Source organism: Zalophus californianus, chromosome 17 (assembly GCF_009762305.2).
Source record: "Zalophus californianus isolate mZalCal1 chromosome 17, mZalCal1.pri.v2, whole genome shotgun sequence".
NCBI lineage: Eukaryota > Metazoa > Chordata > Mammalia > Carnivora > Otariidae > Zalophus > Zalophus californianus.
In genome coordinates, this window is record NC_045611.1 from 46254991 (window position 1) to 46275362 (window position 20372).

General features: G+C 54.3%; 1 protein-coding gene across 5 annotated transcripts in view; it reads left to right on the plus strand.

The window, feature by feature from the left end:
* ACTN4 (actinin alpha 4) overlaps positions 1–20372 on the plus strand; it is a 70350-nt gene that overhangs the window by 24135 nt on the left and 25843 nt on the right. For all 5 annotated transcript variants that reach the window (XR_003524047.2, XM_027617469.2, XM_027617468.2 and 2 more), the window contains exons 2-3: positions 19455–19569; positions 19809–19928. Coding sequence is in view for 4 of the 5 variants with exons in the window: in XM_027617469.2 (XP_027473270.1) it covers positions 19455–19569; positions 19809–19928 (235 nt within the window). In the remaining variant the exon portion in view is untranslated. The remainder of the gene's footprint in view (positions 1–19454; positions 19570–19808; positions 19929–20372) is intronic.

Sequence of the window (20372 nt, forward strand, 5' to 3'; positions counted from 1 at the left end):
CAAATCCGGAAGTCCCCTGGGCCCTGCAGGATCTCCCCTCCCCTTCCCGTCCTGTCACTGTGCTCCAGGCACACCAGCTGCCTCTCTGCTCCACACGAGTTCCTACTTGTGGATCCCTCTTTCCCCCTCCAAATCCCTGACAACCCCGGCTCCTGCTCATTCTTTAGTTTATACTCCTGTTTGTAGGGAAGTCGTGCCTGACTCCTGCAGCCTGACGTTCAGTCCTTCTCTTAGGGGCATGTCTGTCACCTCTACTTCTCCTTTTAACTGGAACTACCCTTTGCTCTCTCTGCTCGCCACGGCACGGTGAAGGCCAGAGGACAGAAACTGAATCTCTTCTGCCCACAACTTTGTCCTTAGCATGTGGGACAGTGTCTAGCAGATACGGGTGCTCAGTAAGTAAGCATTTATTGAATGAAGGCAGAACTAGCCAATCAGGCAGGTAGAATGGACCTGCCACCTCCCCATCCATCCCTCGTTTGAGTGTCTCCCAAGGGACACTGTCTCCGCTCTGGTGTGAGGGATAGAGACTGAGCACCCACAGGCCCTCCTTTGAGGGCCTGGCACTGTCACTCCCCAGGCCATCTCTGCAGGTCAGTTGAATCCCCTCTAAAAGCTGGCCCTGTGCTAAGCTGTGTGCTCTGGAACGTCCTTAGAAGGCCTTCCCTGGGTCGCGTCCAGCCCCAGGAGGGTAGCCAGCTGTCCTCACAGAACTGTGCATCAATGCTTGTAGTGATGAGGCACAAACAGGATGCTTCTTCGAGTGGGGAAAGGAGGGAAATCATTGTTAGAACAGAATCCTCTTCTGTGCAGATATTTAGCAAGCTAGATGTCTACACGTTGTGTGCCAGGCACGGGTCTAGGCAGCAGGGACACAGCGGCGACTATGGCAGGAGGAAGGCCCCTGCCCTTAAAATGACCCAGGTGGCTAAATGCAGGGAGACCTGTCCTTTCCCCCCCTCTTTTTAAAAATTTTTCCTTTTATACAGAAATTGCTACCTATAAGTCAAATTAACTCATATGGTAAGAAACAGTGAAGTGTTTTATTTCTAGGGATAGTTGAAAACATCAAAACACAGCCCCGTGGTTTAGCAGTCTGGCCACCTTCCTGAAACCCAGCTCACTGTTGTACTGTGGTCTGGGGCAGCCCACTTGTCTCCACGTCCCAAGCCGAGCCTGGAGGCGTGCAGGACCAGGAGAGGAAGCGCTGTCCGGGCTATCTTTGGTGGCCATTGTTGTTTATGGGGCATTGGCAGAGAAGCCTGAACCACGGAAAATCTAGAGAAAGATAGGCTACACGGTGTGGTTGAGCAGAATTCGATAGCTCCTCGTCACTCTCCAGGCCACGGACGGGCCCCCGGAACGACAGGCCGCCCTGAGTCTGCTGTCAGGCCTGGCCTTGGGCTTTGTCTGCCTCATCCCTCCACACCTCCTTCACTGTCCACAAGAGCAATGCTGGGGGATCGGCCACTCTGTGTTCCGAGTCTGCGCCCCTGGGACCTTCTCTCTCTTCGGGACACAAAACCTGAGACTTTTTCCTTCTAAATGCAACTTTGTTCTGCAGGAGAGGGAAAGAGTGAGAAAGAGATTGTTCGTTTGACGATAGTGAGGTGTTCTCGGATATGCCTCTGAAAAGGGCCCATCTGCCCCAGCGGCCTTTGCTGGGCCCAGGAGGGGAGCCCAGGGAACTTAGTGGGAAACCGAAGCTGCAGCAGTGGGCTCTGTGTGTCCCTCTCGTAGGAGAACAGAGTGGTGCCGGATGGCCCACGAGCCAGGTTCCATCCTGGGAAAAAGAAACCGGCATAGATATTGGCCATGGTGATTTTTTAAAAAATGTGTGAGCCTTTGCTCGCTGATTCTGTGTTCTCACTTCCCATATACTTCTGGGCCCCCACAGCACCCCGAGTCTGCTCTCTCAGCCATCTCTAGAGACTGGCTCTTTTCCACCCCCGAGGGGCACATGCAGCACTGCCTGACTGAGCAGGACGGATCTGGCACCTCCCGTGCACCAGGCACTGTGTGTTAAGGGCTAGGGAATTCGAGTGCTGGTGCCTCCTTTCTCAGTGTCTGTCCAGTGCATGATTCTTTCAGAACGCACACACACAGGAACATTTGCAGACAGAATCCGAGTGTACCCATCACCCCGTAGGAGCAATTATCCCTTTGCCAAACTTGTTTTCAGCGTCTCCCAGCACCCCACCCGCCTTTAGAGTATTTTAAAGGCAACCCCAGACATCACCCATAAATGAGCCCGTATGTTTATCTGATGTGGATATATGTTTTCTGTATAACCACACCCTGTTACACTTGATGCTTCTGACCCTGTCTTAAGAAGACCGTGTCTTCCCCTTCTCTACTTCTCTGGCTCTTTCCTCTCATGCCCTGTATCTGGCTCCCTTCCCTCTACCCGCCTCTTAAATGTGGGCATTTCAGAGTGTCCTTTCCCCTGGAGGATTTTATCCACGCTGCTCCCCGGCCTCTAGTCTCAGCTCTCTGTGCAGGACTCCCGTGTCTCAGGTCCCACCACACTTGTCGCTCTCCCGTGTGATCATTTGCTCACCTGTCACTGTCCCTTGTGAGACTCGGAGCTCTTCTGTGGAGGAACCTGGCCTTACCTCTCCCCGAACGCCCGGCACCAGCACCACGCCTGGCCACGGGAGAAGCTTGGGAGATGTTTGAATGAGTGACCGAGGGAACAGGTGACCCTTTTGCCCAGTTGTAGACTCAGTTTCTGCATGCCGGTGGGTTGTGCGGCACATAACGTCACTTTCGGCATATCCCGAACCATGCTGGGTCCTGGCTGCCCGGCTTGAACATTGCCCTGTCCGTGGGTCGTCCCGTTCAGAAGCCTGGGAGCCCTCTTTTGATGTCTCACCCTGTGGCGGCAGCCCAGTTTTACTGATCTGTTTCTCTCACAGATCTCTCTGAACCCTCACCTTCCTCCTTTCCTTTGCTCTTGCTACTGTCCTAGCTCAGGGCCACACACGGGGTGCTTCCAGGCGCAGCTTCTAGTCAGACTGTCTGGGTGCGGCCTCAGTGCCCCGTTTGCTGTGTGACTTGGGGGAAATGGCTTAACCACTCTGTGAGGGGAGCGCCTGCGTCCCGGGACTGTGGTGAGACTCAGTGAGTTCACACTCGTGTGCCCTTTACACCATGCCCGGCACCTGGGAAGCACTCTGACATCGGCCCCCCCTCATTGTCCCTGGGGTACCACCTGTGCCCGGGTCTCTGGTGGCTGCCTCCCAGCTGGCTTCACCCCAGGCCCCTGCTTCATCTTGTTAGCCCCGTGAACGGTATCTTTCTGAGACTCACATCTAATCAGGTCATGAAGAAACCTGCCCCTCACGGCCCGAAGAACACCTTTGGAGTTCTTCAGCCTCCCTCTGCCTTCGGACCCCATCTCCTGCCGCCTCTTAGGGGTCCCCAGACATCTGCACGTTGGTGTTTTTTTGCTCTCGATGTTCGCACTATGTGGAGTAACCGTCTTCCCAGGTCATCACCTATCAGAATCGTGCTCCTCTTTCACAGCCTAGATCGGGTGTCACCTGACCTCTGCTGTCCTCGGATCACACCGTCTGCCCCGCCGTGTCCCTCTCCAGCCGGACCCTGCCCTCCTCCGGGGTAGAACTGGCAGCTTCTGCAGGTCTCCCCAGACCCTTGCTTCTGACTCTTTACTTGTCGTGAATCTCAGCACAACCCCCCGCCCCCCGGAGGTGGGAAAGCTACCTGAAGGCCACTTTCACCTTAGTAGATGCTTAGTGACATAAACTGAGCATTTTTCATTCTCTCTGCCTGTAGTTCTTCCTTTTCCGTTTTCTCGTCCGAGAGGAGAGGATGCTGTGGAAGGTGGAACTCATGGCAAGGGTTCGCTCCCACCAGGCAGAACGGCTGCCTACTTTGGCCCCTCTGCTGCCTTTCTCGCGTGCTCCCCGTCGAATTCTCTCAGTGGGCACCGGGCCAGACATGGGCGGGGGGAGACGGGGACGACGTCGGGATACAGGCCTTCTTATCTTCCCTTTGTTGCTCCACCGTACAGAAGGGAGCGGGCCTCCCCCGCCTCAGACTGGAATGGCCGCACATGTGGTGTCTGCCTTCCTCCCGCCGCCCGCCACCCACGGAGCAGAGAGGATCAAAGGCTTCAGCAGGGGAGGGGAGGGGTGGGGGTTCACGCCAGTGGCACCAGAAACTCCCCTTTCCCCTTCCAGAGCCCCGTCTTCCCCTCCATCCGGTGGGACACAGGGGCCACCGTGGAAGGGCCACGGCCCTTTGGAACGGATTTCGCATGGAGGATTTGAGATTTAACGCAGCAGTATTTCTCAGCAGCACAACTGTTCCAAGTTGAGTCTCATGCGTGTCTGCCATTTTATAAAACAAACAAAAAGCTCTGCTGAGGGCAAATTTGAGTAGGTGGCACCTTCCCTCAAGGCAAGGCTCTTTTGGGAATGCTGTTTGGAAATCACTCCTTGGTATGACTTCCCATTCTCTACTCTTGTTGGCCTTGGAGTGTCCCTTTGGTGGAGTCCACTGTGGTTCACCCTCGGGCCTGTGTGTCTCTGAAGAAGGTGGTCGAAGGTGGGTCCTGAGTGCACACGTTGGAGGCAGCTGCGTGCCGAGCAGGATCATGGTCCCCTCGTGGCCCTGGCTTCCTGGTTGTGTTAGAGAGCTAGGCTCTGCCTTCAGGGTCCTCTCCATCTTCACTGCTGTAACCCAGCCATCCACACAGCCGCCGGGGAGGCCTTCCTGCACCATAAATCTGGTCATGCTGCTGCTCCCGTGAAACCCCCCTGAGACTTCCTGTTGGTCTTAGAATGAGCCCCAAACCATGGCCTGTAAGGCGCCCCGTGGACTAGCCTTCCTCCCCTCTGCTCCAGCCTTGCCCCTGCTCAGATGTCGGTGGCTCTTTATCTGTTCACGCTCTTTTTGCCACCTCCACAGAGGTCTTCCTGGACTGGCTGAACTTGATCCCCGCCTCAGCTGCCCCTTCCACCAGTTAACTCTTGCCACATTGCCCTGTTGTATTGTACCACATTGTCTCCTATTTTCTTTTCTACTTCTCATCTCCTCCGCTAGAACAGAAGCTTCATGAGCCCAGGGATGTTTGTCTGTTTAATCCCAGTGCTCAGAATAATAGGTGGCATATAGTAGACACCCAATACGTTTGAAAATTAGAATGGATGATTGAGGTTTGGGAGGGGCTCAGAGCAGTGTCTCCTTCTGGGGGGCTGGGGGCTGCCCGGGAGGGGGGTGTCTGATGCAGCATTTTGGGCCCAGGCTGGGATGATTCTGGAATCCTGGGAGGCCCTGTCACCTCCTTTGGTTCTCACGCAGTGTCAAGGCACAGAGACCTCACCATTTTGTTCCCCACGGACCTGAATGGCTGTGCCTCCCAGCGCAGCTCCTGTCTCTCCTCTTTGGACTCCTCTGGGAGAAAGCAGGTGGTTGGGGCTCTCTGAACCCATGGAGGACTGGCTGTTCTGCTCCAGCCTGAAATTGATTTCCTCCAGGCCCTGCCTTGAACCAGGCCCTGCCCTGAACCAGTTCCTGTGAACAGAGGGAGGGGTCTAAGCCTGGCCTCCCCTGCCACGTGGGAGGAGGAGAGGGCTAGAGCCGCTGGGCCTAGGAGCCACCAGCCCCCCCCCCCCATATCGCTAAAAGGCACACAATGGCAGTTGGGCTGCACCTTTGTTTTCTGAGTCACCAGTGTGATAGCCTGTCATAAATTGTTATTTCCTATACTTTCGGAGCTTTATCAGGCCTCTCCTATGCAATCCGGGAACAGATTTGATGCAGGGTCAGTTAACACGTTGTGTTGAAATCTGTCATTGTGCCCATATAAGGCAAACTCCTCGGGTTACTTTTTACCTTGGCAGAATCACAGGAATGTCGAGGTAGCCAGGCCACCTCAGCGTAGCTCCGATTCTCATTGGGTCACCTGACCTGTCCTCCCTCTCCCATGACTCATCCTGCGGCCCATTGCAGGGCCTGCGGTGCTTACAGCGGATGGAATTGGCCAAGGGCCTCTGGGGCTTCACTTGGTTCCTGTCTTCCTTAGAGTGGATCAAAGGAGAGAAACTACGTAAGGGGTCTCACGTGGGGCCCGACAGAGTGGGAACCAGAACCGGAAAGCAGTCTTGGCCAGACTTGGGTTGGTCGGAAGACGTGTGATCCCAGTTCTGACACCCCCCAGCTGTGGGACCACGGGCAGATTGCTTCAGCTTTGGGAGCCTTATCTGTAAAATGTAGGGCACTCAGAACAAATTCTGGTAAGCAGTAAATGTTCAATAAATGTGAGTCATTTGTACAGTTACATTAAGGGACGCCTCCTACCCCACCCAATCATAAAAACACCTCTCGCTATCTTCTTTGAAAAAGCTCAGCTCCATAGCAGTGCTGATGGTGCAGACAGAGCTGGGACGCCGCGTCCTCCCTGGAAGACTGACCCCACACCTTCACGATGGCACGCCATTACCCGCGCTCTTCCCGACATACGTGCACATACAAAGCCACTCCTCTGTTGTGACAGGGCCAGGAGTCGGATCTGCCCCTGAGAGCGGTGGGGGGGCCTCCTCCTCCTCTGACATCACACTGCTCCTGGAGACAGTTGCCCCTTATGACTGCTCTGTGGTTTGGCCAGGCCTCAGTACCAGCCCCAGGAAGGCTTGTAGGTGGGGCAGGCCAGAGTGAGAGTCTAGCCCTGTCACTCTGCCAGGGCAAACGGTTTCACCATTTTTAATGGAGCAATTATGAGTCAGAGGTTTCAGTCTCTCTTGACTGGTTCCTCCCAATCCTGTAATTACCCTTTGGCTATAGAACCTTATTTTGGTTTTTCTTTTTTAAAAAAAAATCCTTTCAAGACACTGTTGTTATTGTCCATCTTGTGTGTTCAAGGGGTCTAAGATGGAGTGAATATGGTAAAGGAAAAAAGACCCCCAAATCGAGAATGATTTATTTACCCGCAGAAATTGTGCCCCCCACCCCCACCATCGTAGTGACAGGAGTAGAACCAGAGCCTGCTTACATGAGGCTAAGGGCAAGAGTGGGTAACTCTGAACACCACCAATTACCTCTTGGCAAACTCCAAACTCTAAGCCAGGAATTTCTGGTCTGAGGCACCTCCCAGATTGACGATGGATTCATTCACTCCCTCATCCAGTATTCACGAAGCCCCTACTTGGTGCCAGCCCCTGAGAGGAGTTGCCCTGAGCCTCGGCAGAGGGTAGGCAGGCTGACAAGTACCCAGCACCTCCGTGGGCCCCCTGCCAGCGCTGGTCCACTCAGAGATGAGAGGAGTTGATCATGCAGATAAATGCCCTGTATTCTCTTGGCCTCCAGACTCACCCTGCTTCTCGAAGGGATTGTCTTACTCCCCGGCCCTGTGAGTGGGAAGCCAGTGTGGGACAGAGTAACGTATGAAACAAGTGTATGTGAGCGCTGCTCTGGGCTCCAGTTTCCCCCACTGTGTCAAGAGCACGGATTTCCAGGCCAACACAGTTCTGCCCTAGCCATGTCACCCACCCCCGGACACCCCTCCCTGCTTTCACTGGAGTAGGAGAAGGCTTCTGGCCTGATCAGTGGACCATTAAATCAGAACGTCCCAAAACAAGAAAATGGAAAAGGATCACCGAGGAGGAGTTTCAGTTGTCAAAAGCAGAACATGCACCGTTAGAAATCACTTGTAGGCCTAGCATAAGTACCCTTCTGCCACCGTAGCCTAGTTTGTGGATCATGTCAGTTCCAGCAGGAAGCAGGCTGTCCCTGCTGGATGGTGAACAGAGGGAGAAATGTTGGTGTTTGCCCTGCTTCCAGATACGTATCCCTGCCATTTCCCTTCTCAGTTCTGCTCGGGTGTTTCTGGGGTGGGCTTGCTGGCTCCAAGCAGCAGTAGCCTGAACGACACTGGAGTCTGCTTAGTGCCCCCTCTGCATCTGTCTCCCCAAATACCGGATGCCTGTTATCTAGAAAGCAAGTCCATGGCGGATTTGTCCATGCTAAAACGTCTGTTAAATCTACAGACTGGTTTTCTTAGGTACCTGTTCGGATTCCAAGCCACACAGTCTCAGGGCCAGAATTGGCTCACTTGGCTATCTTTTTGAAGGATCAGAGTTTAAACCAGACGATCTTTAATCTCCTTCCCTACCCTGAAACCTGAGCTCAGCTGTAAGCCATTGAAAGTAAATGGGGTTTTTGTAGTTCAGACTCCCTGTTCTCCAGGTGAAGGGCCCCTGTGCCTGATCGTTTCACAGCAAAATGCCAGATTGGTCCAGAGGAGGTGGAGGGCATGTCCCCAGTCTCTGCTGCTGCCCTAATTTAAAAACTGCCTTTTGGGAGTGGAAGTTTCCTCTTTTCAAGGTAGCCATTTCAGGTAGGCCTCACCCATCTCTTCTTCCTGCTAAAAAGCTTTCTTTTGAGAGCTGAGTGCTGCCTTCTGCCTCAACCCTATGGGCCCCATCTGCCTTTAGTTCAGACTTTTATCTCCCTGTGTACTCTGTGGGGAGGGCAGCCTTTTCGCCCTTGGGGAAGACCCATTTCTTTGGTGTAATCTGAGTAGCTTTGGGTTGGTTGGTTGGTTGGTTGGTTGGTTTGCCATGTGTGAAATAGCTTCGGAAAAGGGCCATTTAAGAACAGAAGCAAGCTCAGACTGGGTGACCTCCCTACCCTGGGCTGCCTCCCCTCAGCTTCTCTGGGGAGTTTCTTTTAGCCCCAGGGTCCAGTTCAGTCTGACAAATCCAGGGGCTCCCTAGTTCTCCCTGGGCCTCAGATTCCTCACTTATGGAATGAAGGAGTTAAATTAGAGTGGTGGTTCTCAACCTGGCAACATGTTAGACTCACTTGGTAAGCTTCCTGAGTTCCATTATTCAGGACCCATCTCCAGGGAATCTGATTCATTTTACCTGGGGTGAAGTTCAGGCATTTTTATGAAGCTCCCAGGTCCCATATATTTATTGTCAATTGATATCCAGCAAAGGCGGAAGACATACTCCATGGGTTAAGAGTCGTCTTTTCAATAAATAGTGCTTGAGACAGTTGGATATCCATATGCAAATGATGGAGTTAGCCCCTACCTCGCACCATATCCAAAATAACTCTAACTGGATCAAAGACCTAGAAAGAGGAAAACATAGGCGTAAGTCTTTGTGACCTTGGATTAGGCAATGGTTTATTAGGTAGGATACCAAAAACACACACAACCAAAGAAAAATAATTATCTTAGACTTTGTGAAAATTAACTTTTTTTGTTTTGCTTCAAAGGACACTCAAAGTGAAAGTAAAAAGACAGCCCTCAGAATGGGAGAGAATATTTGCAAATCATATATCTGATAAGGGTCTAGTGTCCAGAATATATAAAGAACTCCTACAACACAACAATGAAAAGACAAATAACCAATTAAAAAATGGGTGAAGGACTAGAAATATTTTCCAAAAAGGTTAATACAAAATCAATAAGTACATGAAGAGATGCCCAGTATCATTAGTCATTAGGGAAATGCAGATCAAAACCACAGTGAGACACCACCTCACAACCCCCAGGATGACTATAATCAAAAAGTCCAATAATAAGCGTTGGCAAGGATGTGGAGAAATTGGAACCCTCCTACGTTGCTTATGGGAACGTAAAATGGTGAAGCCTCTTTGGAAAACAGTCTGGTAGTTCCTCAAATGATTGAACAGAGAGTTGCCGTATGCCCCAGCAGTTACACTCCTAGGTATATACCTAGAGGAAATGGAAACACACATCCACACAAAAACCTACACGTGAATGTTCATAGCAGTCTTATTCACCATAGCATAGGTGGGAATGACGCAAATGTCCATCAGTTTGTGGATGAATGGATAAACAAAACATGATACATTCATACAATAGAATAGTGCTCAGACAAAAAGTAACAAAGTGCACCTGCTACAACTGGATGAACCTTAAGAACAGGCTGAATACCGTGTGATTCCATTTATATGAAATGTCCATAAAAGGCAAATGCATGGAGACAAAGTAGACTAGCAGTTGCCAGGAGCCGGGGACGGGGTGGAGGGTAGGGTTGGGGAGTGCTCACAGTGATGAAAATGTTCTGGGATTAGGTAGTGGTGTTAACTGTACAGCCTCATGAATAAACGAAAACTCACTGATTTTTTATATTTTAAAAGGGTGAGTTCTATGGTATGTGGATCAACTAAAAAAAAAAAAAAATTTGGTTCTCCAAACTGTACACCTGATTAAAAAGAATACATGGCACACCTATGATCCAGCAACTCTGCCTCTGTGTTGCATTAGTCCTCTACTGCTGGGTAACAAATTGCCTCAGAGTTTAGTGGCTTGGGGCACCTGGTGGCTCAGTCGGTTAAGTGTCTGCCTTTGGCTCAGGTCATGATCCCGGGGTCCTGGGATTGAGCCCTGTGTCGGGCTTCCTGCTCAGTGGGAGCACAGCTCCCCCTGCTTGTGCTCTCTCTCTCTGTCAAATAAATCTTTTTTTAATTTTTTTTGAAAGATTTTATTTGGGAGAGAGCATGAGCGGGGGAAGGGAGAGGCAGAGGGAGAAGCAGCAGACTCCCCACTGAGCAGGGAGCCCGATGCGGGGCTCGATCCCAGGACCCTGAGATCACGACCCGAGCCGAAGGCAGACGCTTAACCGACTGAGCCACTGAGGCGTCCCATAAATAAAATCTTAAAAAAAAACCCAAAAAACTTAGTGGCTTAAAACAGTATTTATTATCTTAAAAAATGAGGGGGTGGGGAGAGAGAGAGAGAGAGAGAACCAGAAGAGCTCAAGGGTAATCCTAGTGTACAGCCACGGTCGAGAACCTCTGGACTTAAAGGGTCTCTGGCAGCATGAAGAACCAGGTCTGGTCCTTATGTTCCTTTACTCGTCTGGTGGTCAGGCTAAGGGAAGGGAGGTTCGGGGAAGATGGCATTGTTTTAGCCACCAGAGTACAGCCCACAACGTGGCAAATCCTGGGGGCGGTGGGGGGGTCTGGCTTCACCTGACGCTGCAGGTGGCACCTTTGGGAACGGGAAGGATCCAGTAATGAATAGAACATCTCCTGATCCCTCATTCCCTGTGGGCTGTGTGTGCATCGCCCTGTCGAACGCTCACATCAAGCCTGTTACCCTCATTTTACAAAGAGGGAGACAGAAGCTGAGAGTGGTGACATTTGTTTTCTAAGGCCACACACTCAGCAAGTGTTGAGGATTTGAAGCCATGTGTGAGACTCGAGAGACCCCGTTCCCCACTGTGTCACTTTGTCTTCTCCTCAGTGTGCCTCCTAGCCCGCCCGCTGCCCCCCACTGCCCAGGCCCCGCCTCTGCGCCAGGGTCTCAGCGAGCCCCGCAGCCCTGATGCCTGAGCAAATGAGGCTCCCGAGGGCTCCCATCCTCTTGCATCGGAGTAGTAAGCCAAGAGCAGGGTCTTCCCTGGCTGGCTTTTGGAATGTCTACAGCTCTGGGATTTCTTTTTGTGAACTGTTGAAAGCAAGCAGTTTCATCCCTATCTCAGGACTCTCACCAGTATAAAATGGGATTAGAAACTATGAAGTCATCAGTGACTGGACATGAGAAGCCCCCAGACCATCCTGCTTGTTCTAGGGTTTACTGAGCAGCGGCTGCGCAAGGCCATGGGGTCATGCAGCGGACCGGACTCGGCTCTCGTGGAGATTATGGTACACTCTGGTGGGAGACTGGTTACGGACGGAGGACATAATTTCTGAGAGTAACATATACAGCAGATACGACATAACAGAGTAAAATGATTGCAGGGTGCAGACGTCAGGGTCAGGGAAGACCTTCTGGGATGTCATCTGAGGGAAGTCCTGAATGATGAGAAATAGCCGGCCCCGTGAGGAGCGACAAGAAAGTTACAGACCAGTGCTTCTCATGAGGTGGGGACGGCACTGCAGAATCAGTCTGTTGCTTCCTGGTGCTTCCCAGGGTGATTGGCCGAGGCGGAAGGGTGGCTGCGGTGGGGGGGGGGGGGGTGTGGCAGGGGGGAGAGCTGGTTTCTGGGTGGACACGCAGGACCTCTGGAATGCTCACAACTCCACTGTTTTGGAACTCTGGAATGCTCACAACTCCATTTATACCTCTCCTCCGACTGGGAAGTCAGAGCTTTTTCATGTAGGCTGAGAAAACTCCGAATAAGGCAACGTCAGGCCAGGACATAAGAAGCATTCCATATTTCCCTGTAATTGCTTTCAAATTAGGTTATGTTGTCATGGGGCAGGCACACGCAACAGGCCTGCTCTGCCCTTGACTAGCTGTGGAGTTGGGTTCTGAGGGGGGCAGCTCATTGTGTCCCCCGTGCTGCAAAACCACCAGCCTCAGTTTCTGGTGGGGCTGCATCCATCTACCTGGCAGCCAGTTCATTTTCTGTTCTCGGCCTGCTCCCTGGTTTCTCTCCCCTTCGGCTCTGGTAAAGGCAGTGGGTCTTCAACAAAACAGTACTCATGTGTACCATCTCAGAACTGTTCCAGAGCCTCACAGACTCCCTGGATGGTCCATGCCGCTGTTACCAGGGCGATCGCCTTTTCGCCTGGGCCGCTGGCAACCCAGATTCCAGTAGGCTGAGCCGTCAGGCCCTGAAAGGGCCTTTATAGTTGGTGATGGATCTCGGGGGTCAGGGGAGCAGTTTCTGCTTTCAGGACCTGAGAAGATGCCCCACTGGGGCCAGGCCTCGTCTGAAGTGTGGCAGTGGCCAGGCGGAGGGGTGATAAGGCTGGATGCCTATCCTTGGGATAAATAGCTGTCCCTCCCTCGTGTCCAAGCCCTAGACACCCTTCCTGAGGACCCACGGAAGCAGGAACCGTGGGCGGCGTCAGAGGCCACAGCAGGCAAGCTGGGAGTTCAGGAGGTGGGACGGCGCCCCCCCCCCCCCTCAAGGCAGCGGGCGCCCCGGTGGAGCGGCAAACCCAGCGCGGTATTGCAGAGACGAGGTTTGAAAACTCCCGGCACCGTAGGGAGCCCTGTCTTGCTTCCTTGTGCCCTGGGGGAGTTTGCTGTGACCAGTTCCAGTCAGTCCTGGGCCGGGGGAAAGATGCAGCCGGTCCTCGTGGGTCAGGCTCTTGGCCTGTGAGGTCCTGCTAAGGGGGTGGGCAGCATACTGGCGGAAGGCGGGGGATGCAGTGTTCGGCAGCAAAGAGTCGGTCCTAAAATTCTGTGAGCATGGAGTCAGTGGAATCCACACGTGAGCATCTGTCGTGTGAGTAGGACTAGTGCAGCCTTCGACCCTGGTCCAGGAGCCCCTGCTTGCCAGGGCCCATAATCAAAGCCAGTATGTTCACCCCAGCCAAGGGACTTGGCTGAGTCTGTTTCTCGGCCCAGACTGACTTTTCTAGAGACTTCCCCTTATTCTGGGTTTAGTGGAATTCCAGCTTCCAACAGACATTTCCCTCCACAACACCCCCTTCAGTACCACGGCCATGTTTTGTAACAGGAAGTCTTTGAGAAAAAGAGGGAAGGGAAGTTGTTCCAGCTGGGGCGGCCGCATCCCACCGGGACCCTTTCTTGGACTCACCACTCACCATCACTCTGCCCACTGGAGCGCCACTCGGTTGCCCTGTGTCTTCAAATGTTTGGTTCTTATTCAGTGACTGCCCCAGAGTAGAGAGGGTTTACCTCTTTGGGTTGGGGGAGGGAGTCATCAATGAATGGCTCATTAAAGCCCCCTGCTGCCACATTCCTGGCTGCTTAGGTCACCTCCCGAACAATATCCATCATTCATTCACCCAGCCGCCCCACATCCTGGCCACTGGGAGGGGTCCTTGTGACACAGGAAGGACTTTGTGGCCAGCAATGTTAGCCCTCCCCTCCCTCCCCCCACACACAGAGTGACAAAGCAGAAACGGCCCAGGGGCCCCTCCAAAGCTTGCCTGCCTTCCCCGGTGCACCAACAGCATTGGGAGTGGTGACTGGATCCCAGAGGAACCAAAAAGCCCGTCTTTCTCTCTTCTTCCACCCCTTCCTCTCCCCCACTCACACCCAGTGCTATTTTAACAACCAGAAAAGAATCTTGAACAGGCTGCCAGTGTGCAGAGGCAAGTTCTAAAGGCTCTTCTCTGTGGTTTTTTTCACGTGGGTTCTCAAAGACAGACAAGTCCACATCCTTCCTCCCTCCCTCCCTAGATAGGTCAAGGGCCGGGTGCAGGCCCCCTTCTCAGAATGGCAAGGACAGGCTAGGAGCAACAGGGCCACCCCGGCGTTGTTTTGCCACCTTGTGCTGGGTCCGGGCCACCCTTTAGGAAGCAGGCGAGCTCTTGGAGGCAGAGCTCTGCCTGCCTGCCTCACCCTGTGAGCTCCCCTCCAGCTTGGGGGCGGGCTGCGGCCGGGCCCCTTCTTGACCCCATCCTGCTGGCTCTGCTTTGCCGGGCCAGTACCGAGCATCCCACTCAGACATTGTGGACAAGGAGCCGCCCTGGGCTTGTGTTGACAAGCTCTGTGACCTCAGGCAGGTCAGTTCACCTCTCCCTGCCTCAGTTTCCTTATCTGTAAACTGGAGATGATAATTTATGTAATCGTGAGGTTGGAGGTTTTAAAGAGTTACTACGTATAAATAGTGAGAACTAGTAATTAGCAGTTGTTGCATAATTACCTTTGACATGCCCCCCCCCGCCCCCCACCTTCACCAGAATGTAAATTCTCTGCTTGCTTTGCTTCTCCCCATGCCCGGTACCCAGTAGGGGTTCCAAGGTGGGATTTGTCGGCCAGGTGAATGCACTGAGTGCCCGGGGTCACAGACACTGCTCAGAGTCCGTGCTTACCCTGAAAATGACCTTAATAGTAAAGCCCAGCTGAGCTCGATGCCTTTTGCCTTTTCCTCCTCCCACAGAGTACCTGCCAGGATCTCTGGACAGTTCCCCTCCCCGCCCCCAGCGAGACAGAAACCTTGAGCTTGCCTTTCTCAGTCACTCGGTATCTCCATCGGGGCTCCTCCGCCTTCCTCCTGCAGGTCTCTCTCAGAGGCTTTTTACTCTCTCTTCTTCCTGGTCCTTGTGCATCGACCCTTGCCCCCTTCAGTTCTGCCCTCACATGGCAGCCGCCAGTGACCTTCCCCAGCCCCGTGAGGTAGGCCCCGCCGGCCTCCTGCTACAGCTCACTCTGCCTCACTCCGTTCCTTCCCTCCGACCTGCTGGAGGGCCTTTGCACATGCTGTTCCTGTTATCTGGAAAATATCCCTTATTTTTGTCTTCACTCTTTCTCTGTCGTATCAGAGTCTGAGAATCGCCTCCTTAGGGAAACTTCCCCATGTCTGCGCCTGCCATGAGATCAGGAGCTAGCATGTTGAACACTCTTCAGGTCCCTTTCCGGGGGGCAGCGGGGAGGAGGGCACATGCCTGACCCCTCAGAGTGGGGCCTCTGGAGCTCCGAGCACCAGAGTCCAGCTCTGTAACTTTCCAGGCGCGTGACTACCTGTGGTCAAGTCACGACACCTCAGACCCTCGGTTTCCTCATCTGTAAAATGGGGCAACGGTGGCAGCTACCCCACGAGATAGTTGTGAAGATACGAGAAGTTAGTACGTGACATGGCGCTCAGCACACAGTGAGCTCCATGGAGGTGTCCGCTCCCTTTGTAACTCTTACCACTTCCCCTGCGCGTGTTGCTTCTATAGTTGAGTTGCTTTGAGACCCTCTCCCTGTTCAGACCAGGCGCCCCATGACTGTGCAGGCTGTGTCCACGGTTGCTCACGCCTGGGTACTCGGCCCAGGACCTGGCCCGGGGTTGACACCCAGCAAATGCTTGTCTAGGGAATGGACGTATTCCAACCCCATGGGCCCGGGGCATCGCGGAGCGTTGGGACATGCCGGTGGTTGGGCTCTGCAACTCATGCTCTGAGAATTGTGCAGAGCAGAGAGTGGTGTGGTGGGCGCACAAGGCCTCTATCTATTGAAAGCACCCCTCCGCACTCTCCACCTCACACATCCTCGTCTAAACTGGGTAGGGAGAAGAAGTGTCTTAAGTAGAGAGTTATTCTCGTAACCAGCTAGAAAAAACTGAATTTTTAATGTCCCTTTCAAATTCCAGCTCCACCTCACCAGTCACTGCTTGAAGAAGTGGCTATCTGTGGTGGCCTTGTTCCCTGAGGATGGCCTTATGAGGTCCTGCTCTCCCTGTCCATGAGCCTCTGGTTGTCAGTACGTGCCCCTCATCTTCCAGAAGGAGGAAACAGAGTCAAGCAGGGCATGGAGTGGGAGGGTGGGCAGCCTGTCAGCGGGGTTTCTGTTCTGTCTGTGGCAGATTCAGGAGCCTTCTCAGCTCCTAGGCGGGCAGGTGGATATTCTCCCCAGCACCTGCTCTGTGTTCTGCTTAGGACTCTGCCTGCTTGCAGCTGGGGAGACAGAAGTACACAATACGTAGTTACCATTTATTTGAAAATAGATTTTTCTTTGACATATGTATAACGCTGCGTGCTTACTTCATCTGTGCCAGGCACAGTCCTAAGTGATTTACTTGAATTATTTTGTTTAATCTTCACTTAAGAGGAGAGATTGCTGTCCCTGTTTCATCGTTGAAGAATCTGAGGCTCATTGCTTGCCCAGGGTTCTCCTGCTGGCGGGTTGCCTTCCTGGCGGCGGCAAGATTTTGCCCCGGGTCTGTGTGCTCCCCACAGAAGATGAGCAAAGGATGGGGTGCACGTTTGGAGGGCAGATAGCGCAGTGACCTTGTGAAGACGGATAGCCTGAACCCGATGAGGCGAGATTTGTTCACAGCCTCCACAGGAAGAGGGTCTCCTGCAGTTTCATTTCCGCTGCAAACTATGGGGCTGGGGTGAGGGTGAGGGCCTTTGCAGAGAGGGAGGCAGCCAGTTCATCCGGCATTTACTTTATGCCAGGCACCGCGTCGGGTGCTTTAAAGCATCTCCCCCACTTAATCCTTACAGCAACTTACAGGAGGTAGGTTCTGCTAAGTCCATCCTACAAAGAAGGAAACTGAAACGGAAGGAGGTCAAGGAGCTGGCATTGGAACCCGGACCTATGCCCTTTGAGAGCTCGTGGGCATAACCCAGGCAGGCCAAGGTGATGAGAGCTGCCATTTAGACACGTTCCTGGCCCTGCCTTGCAGACCAGGGGCCTAGACGTTGGCCCTGACAGCACCAGAACCCTGAGGGGCTTGGCCTCTGGGAATCACCCTCTTAGGTCCTCAGCCTCGGCAAGTGATTGGTCGCTTTGCTGCTCGCCAGCATCTTGCAGGTACAAGCATGAGCAGAGGCCCGGCGTTCCCGGCCGCCTCCTGCCCACATCTCTGTGCAGCCCGCTGCTGCCCGCCACTTTGGAGGACAGTTGAGTCGCACACCTGCCCACTGCCCACCGCTGCGGCCGGCTGCGGCTTAGGCATTCTAATGGCACGTGGGATGTGAGATAGAACCCCTACACCCCTGGAGCTTGCACACGTGCAGGCGACGTCCAGTAAGACACAGAATGACCGGACAATACTGCTGAGAGCTGCCGAGGGCTGCGTGGTGGCCAGGGTAGGCAGGGGACGGTGAAGGCACTCTGGAGGAGGCAGCAGGATTTCAGGAGAGGAGGAGATCTGGGGACGGCCCAGCGATGAGCGGGGCCTGCTGTTTATTGAGCACCTGCCGTGTGCTCTGTGGGCATCGCCATCGTGAACCCTCACACTGACCATCACTCGGGTGCCGTCCTACTCACCATGTTACGGATGGGGAGGCGGTGTTCAGAAGGTCGGATGGTGTGTCCGCACGGGTGGCGGAAGCAGCAGCCTAGCCCTCATTTGTCCGACTTGAGAGTTGCATAGGGGGAGCTGGGAAATGGGGTGGGAAGGCCCGTTCCCGTGTTCCTCAGTGAGCTTGGTGGCCGGAGCTCATGCATGTGGGGAGGCGGAGGACAACGCCCAAGTGTGAGAGCCCGGAGAGAAAGGTTCCGTGAGGAGATCTGCACAGAGGACGGGACATCCAGGTCAGAATCGGGGTGGGCCAAGCAAGCCAGTGTGGGTGTCCCCAAGGAGCAGCACTTCAGGCTGATTTGAGGGGATCGGTAGGTGCCAGCTCAGGAGAGGCAGCAGCAGGGCCCAGGCACCCTTAGCTGAGGGGACAGCCTCACACAGGATGGGGTCTGTGTCCCCCATGCAGAGGGACTCTTCGAGTTGGCGACGTGGGGTGGGGGGCCCTGGGCCACCCACAGTTATCCACCATTCGGGTGTGGGTTTGGAAGGAAACCTCGTGCCCGTCCTCATTGTGGTGCAGCGTATTAATTAGGCGGCTTCTTTGTCTGGGAGGGGCCTTGTGTTGAGTCTCTGAGTGAGCAGGAGTGGTGACAGTTGTCAAAACACATGGTGCTCTGCCAGAGGCTCCCTGGCAGCCCCTCGCCCCCCACATGGCCTCTGCCTGCGCCTGGGCCTGGAGTGTGCTCTTGTGCGCCCCTGGCCCTCTGCCCACATCCATGCTGGCCCCTGCGGGGGGCGGGGGTGGGCAAGGGCGGGGCGGGGCATGGGGGCTCCGTGAGAAACAGAAGCGTGGCATTTTTCCCAGACCCTGCTGTGGGAGGCTGAGTTGCCCCAGAAGGTGTCTGGACACGTCCATCTTTAACTGATGTGACGTGCGTCCTGGGGGTTGATGTCTGCTGACATGCCGAGCCGGCGGCCGGCTGAGTGACTGGGGTTGTGCTGCATATTCTGTGTATGGGATTTGGGCTTCTTGTTTGTGGCCCTCTCTGCCTGAAAGCATCCTGTCCCCTCCCAGCATCTGCATGTCCTGTGTTTCACAGAAACTTCCTCAGAGATGGCTGCCTAACCCAGGTGGGAGGTGGGTGGCTGCCTCCCACTTGCCTTCCAGCCCCCTCAAGCTCCCTTAAGATTTGGAAGGGTGGGACGTGGAATGTTCTCCGGGGAATAGAGGGTGTCTGGCCTGCAGGGAAACAAACGAGGCTTGCACAGGGCTCCGAGGAGCTGTGCTCCTGGCCTTTAAGGGGAGGTGCTCGCTGCCAGGCCACCCAAAGCTCGGAGAGAGACCCATGTGAGGAACCCTTGAATTTACAGAAGGCTTTTATTTTCCAGCTGCTTTCCTGCCCCAGGTCATCTCTGTGCTGCCCGAGCTCCTACCTGAAGGGCAAGGAAGCTGGTGCTGGCTGGGGCTGGGACCCGTGGTCTTGTCCGCCGGCCGGGGGGTGGGGGAGCTGGATGTGTCTGTTCAGGAGAACATAAGGTCCCCGAGAGCAGAGACCCTGTGTCTCGCTTCCATACTCAGGGCCTCACGCTCAGTCACATTTGCATGACTGGGTTCTCGTCTACCCTCTGCCACTTACCCCCTGGCTGATGGTGCAGTGGGTCTGTTAACTACCCTAAGCCTCAGTTTTCTCAGGTCGACTTGCCCGGGTCGCTTAAAGAGCAGAAATAGTGCGTACAAGGGCTGCGTGGTGACCACTGTTGTCCCAGGGTCAGGACTGTGTGTCTGGCCCTTTTGCTAGAAAGCCCCAACAGCCGCACTAACCCTCCAGGCCTCTCTGTCACGTTCCCCAGACGTTCACAGCCTGGTGCAACTCCCACCTTCGGAAGGCCGGCACACAGATCGAGAACATCGACGAGGACTTTCGAGACGGGCTCAAGCTCATGCTCCTTCTGGAGGTCATCTCAGGTGAGGCCCCTTTCCATCACAGGACAGCCCACACCTGGAACAGGTGGGCTGTCGCAGGTCGCGGGGACATGGCCCACCCCAGCAGTCCCGTGCCTGCTAGGGGGAGCGTGAGGCTTGAGTCATGGCAGTGTGTCTGGGTGCTGGCCTGGGGGTGGCTTGGGGGGCAGAGCACTGTGGCGGCCGGTTCTGCAGAGCAGTGGGGTCACTAAAGCTTCTCTTTCTCGGTGTGTGACTCTCAGGAGAGCGGTTACCTAAGCCGGAGCGGGGCAAGATGAGAGTACACAAAATCAACAATGTGAACAAAGCTCTGGACTTCATCGCCAGCAAAGGAGTCAAGCTGGTCTCCATCGGGGCGGAAGGTGAGCTCGGATGGGGCGGCTCGGTTCCTGACCTGTAGGCTCTGAGCCCCGAGCTCTGTGTTCTGAACAGAACTTGCGTGGGTGGCAGAAAGAGCACTTGGGGTGTGTAAAGCTCCAATATATATCTGCAGTGACCACAGTGACTGTCTTCTCGATGTGATCATTGAACCCACAACTTCCCCCACCCCCCACCTGCAGAGTAATCCATCCAGGACTCGGGAATCCATGACCCCTGTCATGTAGGGCAGGCCTCTTCTGCACGGCAGGAATGGCTTTGACTTGGACTTTGGATGCCCTCACTCGCCCTCCTTGTGCTGGGCCCCAGAGACACCCAACAGACACGTGGCCAGGCATCTCTCTGTGCCTGGAGCACCTTGGCCCTTTGGTCCTGCCTGGTATCTGTGGGCAGGAAGGGTGCAGAGAAGAGAAGGACACTCGAGGCCT